This window comes from Haliaeetus leucocephalus, unplaced genomic scaffold, assembly GCF_000737465.1.
Source record: "Haliaeetus leucocephalus isolate CR32 unplaced genomic scaffold, Haliaeetus_leucocephalus-4.0 Scaffold616, whole genome shotgun sequence".
Taxonomy (NCBI): Eukaryota; Metazoa; Chordata; class Aves; order Accipitriformes; family Accipitridae; genus Haliaeetus; species Haliaeetus leucocephalus.
In genome coordinates, this window is record NW_010973052.1 from 5,714,805 (window position 1) to 5,720,804 (window position 6,000).

Genomic DNA, 6,000 nt, shown 5'->3' on the forward strand with positions numbered 1-6,000 from the left:
GGCTGAGTTTCACCTCTTTGCTCAGAGGCAGCCCAGAACTGGGGGGTAACTTACATCCCATTCAGACCCCCAAAATGTGCTGGGGTAGAGTAGGAAACTTTGTTATCAGTTACTGATGAAATATTCATTAACACTTTCTGGTTTGGCAGACGGTGATTCCCTGCTCTCTGGCTGTCTCTGAGATGGATCGTTAGTGTTGCTGTCTCCGTGTCTGCTGCAAATTCACAAAGACACATCTCTGTACAGGTAGGCTTCTTTTTCTGGTGAATTATTAACAAAACCCAATTTTTATGAAATTCCTTAGCTATTAATTTATACACCTCTGAAGATGTTTATCTTTTAAATTACACAACTGCTGAGCAAGCACGGCTATATGCTAGAGAACAGCTGAGCAACCACAGGCCAAATTCTGCTGTCACCCACTCGAGATCTCGTGGAAGAAGGGGAATTACTTTGGGATTACAGTGACATAAAGAGGCTGAGGATACCCAAGTGGTTGTTCCTGCTGCGCACAGATCCTGATTCCCTCTGGCTGTGGTACTGAGGTGTGGCATGTGGAGACTTAGCTCTTTGTAATAGGAAATGTTTCAAATTTATAATCCACATAAGCATACCATTAGGAGACCAATCTTGATAAACACTTCTTTTACAGTTACTCGCTCCATTTGAGCTCTTGGTTTTTTTAATTTACCAGGCTGTAGCTGGCACCAAAACCTATTAAGTTGCAATAAAAAATAGTGTCATTGAGTTCATGAGATACTCAGGCATCCACAAGAAGATGGATGTAAGGCTTTGGCTGATTTGAAGAAGTGTTGGCTTCTGGTGTTTATATTTTTTAAAATTTCCTGAAGTTTTTAAAGGTGGACGTAAAATAATGCTTTAAATGATCCTCTCAGACTATTCAGCTAGCAATACAGCTCCCTGATAAACTGTGCTTAGAATTAAATAACTGTGTCTGAATAGCTGAATTTTGTATTTCTTATGAAGTCATATTTTCAGGTAATGGATCTAAAGTACTGTCATTATTAGTTCAGGAGCATTATATCCTTCTTCTATTTGTGTAACTTGTTTCCCTTTTGTAGTAGCTTTGCATTTGTGTAAGTGGTTCTGCAGGGTGATATAGAATGAAGTGCTAAGGGAAATTCTCGGTGCTTGCAACAAAGAATTGGCTGCAGGCTTACACCAGCACATCTGAGAGCAGACAGCTCTCCACGTTATGCAATTACTTCTCTCAAGTCACTCTTTTTTTAGGAGAGACAAAATGCAGGGGGCTAAAGGTGGTGGTATAGCCTGCTTGCCACGATAGTAAACCTAAACCAGCACTTACATACTCCTGCTTTATTTTCTTCATCGTCTGTCTAGCACACTGTGGGGATCCCCAAACTCTAATGTTAACTACTAGCAGAAAGATTCTGCTTTTACTTGCAGAAGGCTTTTTATGCATTTGTAACTCCACTGACTTCAGTTATTTCTCCAAATTAGTTCTGGTGCAGAGGAGAGGAGAATTTCACCTACTACTATTTAAGTGAGGCATAATAATTACTTTTTAGCAAATTCATTATCCTGAATAATTATAGAAATGGCTACTAAACAAAAAAAAATTCTCAAAATGTCATGGAAGGTCTCCATTTCCCATATAGCTTTCCGTTAAGTCGACATGAAATTGCAAAATTTGGTAAAGCATTAGTGTGTCATGCAGTCCTAATTCTGAATGCAACACTTGAATCATCACAAACAAGTAACTGCGAACATGAGAAAATCCTTCCCACCTACCCTAAAACATGAGCCAAGCAAACAAATAAAAACACTAAAGATTCCTGATAGTCTTGCTGATAAAAACAGAGGCAGGAATCAGAAGTGTCACTTCGATGATAAACATGAGAAAAATATGGACAGATAATTCACTCAGCTAAGTGGTAACAGCAGTATGTTGAAGAAAAAGTAAGGCAAAAGCAAGAATTTCAGCATGTATTCATGGGTATCCATGTTGCCATGGCAACTTCTCAATGGAATAAAGTATTTTCTCCTTTCTTTAGGGATTAAAAAAAAGAGATGCTATTGTGCAAATAGGCACTTTACCTTTTTTTTAATAAATCTATAACTATTTCCTAACATAGCAGGTATTGTTTTGTTATGCTTTGTAAAGAGACTTAAATTCTAAAAAGGACACCATATTATAGATGTGTTATTCAAAAGCTTTCTCTTGCCCTCTTTTTATTTTGAATGCTTATTAAAAGACTAAATTCCTTCACATTTCTGGATCCTCCTCTTTTTTTTCTCTCTTGCTGTTTGGCTACAGAGCTTGGATAATCAGCGTATTCTGCAGCAGATCTGTGGCTGTTTTCCGGTTTAAGCTAAGGCTATTTTTGTTGCCTTTTGATTTTCTGGAGTGAGATTCTGATCTCTTACTTTGTGCTACTTGAAGGAACCGAAGGACTGTTATTCCATCATAAACAATTATTTAAATTTGGATTCAAGGCTAAGAAAGAAATACCAGTTTGTGTTGTATCTTCACCCCAAACTCACTGACTGAAAATGCAGATCTGTTCAGTCTTTTAAATTCTTTCTCTAGATAAGACAGCAGAGATATACATAGATAGAAGATGCTAAAGGGGAATAATACCCTTTGAAGGTAAAGTTATTGTAGTCCTATTTTGGAAATTTTGATAAAAGTGTAACATTGACAGAAGTGGCTGAAAAATGTAAAAGTGATAAGAACCCATTTTCAGAAATTGCTTGGAAAACTTCAGCAAAGGACTTAGGTGCTCTTCTATATATACACTGACATTGAATGTGTTTTAAACATGGCACAATTTTTATTGTTGCACCTATTAAAGTTATATAAAAATATTTGTTAAAGCAACTTGTTTCATAAAAAATTTTCTTTATTGTCAGAACATATTTGTGGGAACTGACCTTAAATGGGAAGTTATAAACCTGACTGTTTCTTAAATATATTCATTGCGACTCGTAAATTTTCTGTGTACTTATTACCAGGATGGAAAAATTCTAAGTATCTGGATAAGATTTATAATATCTTTGAAAAGGTGAGCTAAACATAACTATCTGACCCTTCCAGGTCTTCTAGAAAATTCTGTGAGCAGCTGGCTGATTTCTTCGTTCTACCTGCCTTCTACTACCTTGGTTATCTCATGCAATATACTGTATTGATAGCTCCACTTGATACATGTGACCAGTGCAATTCTAGTTTCATTTAATCCACTTTAACACTTGTACCATTTTCACATAACTCTTTATTCAGCTCAGTGAAGAACAGCATCAGATCCACTTCATTCTGGTAATGCAGTCTAAGTAAATTAGTAGAGTTTATCCAGACTGATACTGTTAGAAGTGAGCAGAATCTCAGAAAATGGGATGAAAATACATGTTTGTAGCTATGTCTGTTTTATGGCTACGCCTACATTGGAAAATTAAAAGTGGCCAGGAAATTTCCTGGGCACTGGGGCCAAATGGCATGAAATAATCCATGTCTATGCCAGTAAAATCATCTTAGCCTCCCAAACAGGGTAGCTGTATGCAAACATTCTCCTGGGAATGGTCTCTGAAGAGTACCTGTTTGGGGAAGAACTAGTCAATACATACCAAATGTATGCCAGAGAACGTCCTAAAATAGGTCTGTTACAGTATCTGGGAATGCTTGAATTTACAGGCATATACACAGCCTATATTATTCCAAAGACATAAATCAAGACTAAATACAGTACAACCCACCCAGTAAGCCCAGTTAGTTGCTGTTTTGTAATGCCAGAATATCACAGAGCTGCTGGAGTTTCTATCTCTTTCACTTTCCATTAAATCACTAAAACTGCCCAACCTTCATTTGGGCTGTTGTTACAGAAATAAATAGAACAAAGATAGATTTACACCAACATAATCATAGACTTCAGCGCCAGAAGCGACTGTTGCTATTGTCATGATGGAGTGTGTCTATGGAAGCCAATAGACCTTTGTCACTGTATTTTAGGCGATGTGGCAGTAATAAGCAAGAGACAAAAAGAGTCTAGAAGCTCTCAGTGTTAGAACAGCACAGTATAGTTCAGCTACATAAGACCATATCACCTAAGTAAATATGTAAATTTACCTTGGTTTACAAGCTAATTTGCAGTGCTTTTAAGTGGCAGGAATAGCTATTGAGTTTACTTCTTAGTTCCTTTGAGCAGCAGAGATTACTTCTTAAATTTCTTTTGAACTAGTGATGTGAATTACACAGCTGGTCCTTCTGTGCTCTAAAGACTTGTTTTGTTTGTTTGTTTAAAGTTGAAAGCAGGTTAGCTTAATTTGATAGTTTTTAACCTTTGGATGAAGAAATGCACTGGGAGAGGGGTAGAACATCTGAAAACTCTTTGCTTCTGTTTCCATCATTCAGTCACCAATTGTCTTACAATAGTTGTGTGCTAGCAGTTTGTGTACATAAATCCTGCTTTTTATCATCTGACTGCTGCGGCAGTCCCAATCCTCTTTAGCCTGCTAAAGGCCATGTTTGGACACAAGGGCATAACTTTCCTCATTCTACCTTAACTTTAGGTTCTTAATTAAGCAACCTAAATCTCAGAAAGAGAAGAGCAAAGAGACAAATGAACAGCTCTAAATGAAGATTAAGTCCACAAAAAATCTGATTTGCTCTCTGGTAGTGCTTACTTTCTCTCCAGGAACGTCTAAGGGAAGGCAGTGTGGCTAAGCTCCCAGCTTGTGCACCTCGCCTGAGTCCCTAAAGTCAGGTAGGATAATTCCCTTCCCCTTCCCCTTGGCCTGTCCTTACCTGCCATGAGAAGAAAAATGATGCTGGGCTGAGTAAATTAGGGTTGGTGGGATGTCTGCCACCCATGTATTCATCAGTGCAGACCACACAGTCCTCTGCATCTCTCCAGTCCCAGTAGGGGATGGTGAAGTTCTCATCACCTGTTATCTTCTGGATCTCACGTTCCCACATCAGCAGAAAGACCCGATGCCAAGGCAGAAAACCAGGGGCTTCGTGGGCAAAATCAATGTCCCGCCACACACTGGACCCACCTAAGAGTGTGTCTCGAGAGGCGTAGTAATGCATCCACACAAAGAGATCATACACGTTGATGTTTCTGAACATGGGGTTGGAGCCGTTGTTCATCTGAGCATATGTCCCAGTAGCAATAACATAGTCCTGGCTAGGGGTGTTCTTTGCCAAGTTGAGGTAGGCAAGAAACTTGTCCTTCTCACTGGTGGTGAGCTGGAAGATATTTCTTCTCGTTCTCAGTCGCCTTTCAGTGCAATTGCGTCCTGAGAAACCAAACTTGCACTCCCCGCAGCTGAATCCCATGAAGTTGCCTTCGCATTTACACGTCCGGTTGTAAAATACGGAGGGCCAGTCCTCTCTGTCATCCACTCCAGAGAAAGGGAACTGTGGTCCCAGCGGAGCCTGAGAGAGAAGGATGTTCTGGCAGGACCCTCTTCTGGACAGCTCCCCACAAGGGGACCCGTCTCCATCCCAGCGGGGACAGCACTCCTTCCTCAGCAAGCTCGGCGTGTTTGCACAGGCTCTGGGGAACTGCCCTGTGGATGGCTGAAGGACGACTAGCAGAAAACCCATGGCAAACAGCGACATCCTCACAGAGCAGCAGGAGAGCATCAGCGTTACGCTTCAGTGCATGGAGTGCTTCCCCTGACCCCTCCAAAGTCCTGGTTGTGAAAGGAATTCCTGCCCTCCACCAGGAATGCTTCACTGCTGACTTCTGCTACAGTGCACCCTCCAAGGTCCTTCCCCATTCCTACCCTGGATGCATTTACACACAAAACACACTTCAGGGTTAATCTGATTATCACATGTTCTGGGTGAAAGCCAAGTGACTTTTTTTCCCCACCCCCTACAGGCTTCAAAATATAGGCATTTATTATAAACTTTCATCTTCTGCCTAGCACATGATTGCTTTCCTATGGCAGTTAGAGAGGAAGTAAAATTAAAATTTGGACACAGAAACAATTGTCGGCTCTTCAAATTCCTCATTT

At 40.1% G+C, this 6,000-nt stretch overlaps 1 protein-coding gene across 1 annotated transcript in view; it reads right to left on the minus strand.

Annotated features, from left to right (window-relative positions):
* The window catches only part of TYR (tyrosinase), a 50,504-nt gene extending 44,807 nt beyond the window's left edge, over positions 1 to 5,697 (minus strand). The window contains exon 1 of the mRNA XM_010578250.1: positions 4,781 to 5,697. Within this exon, the coding sequence (XP_010576552.1) occupies positions 4,781 to 5,623 (843 nt within the window). The 5' untranslated portion in view covers positions 5,624 to 5,697. The remainder of the gene's footprint in view (positions 1 to 4,780) is intronic.
* Positions 5,698 to 6,000: the final 303 nt, after the last annotated feature.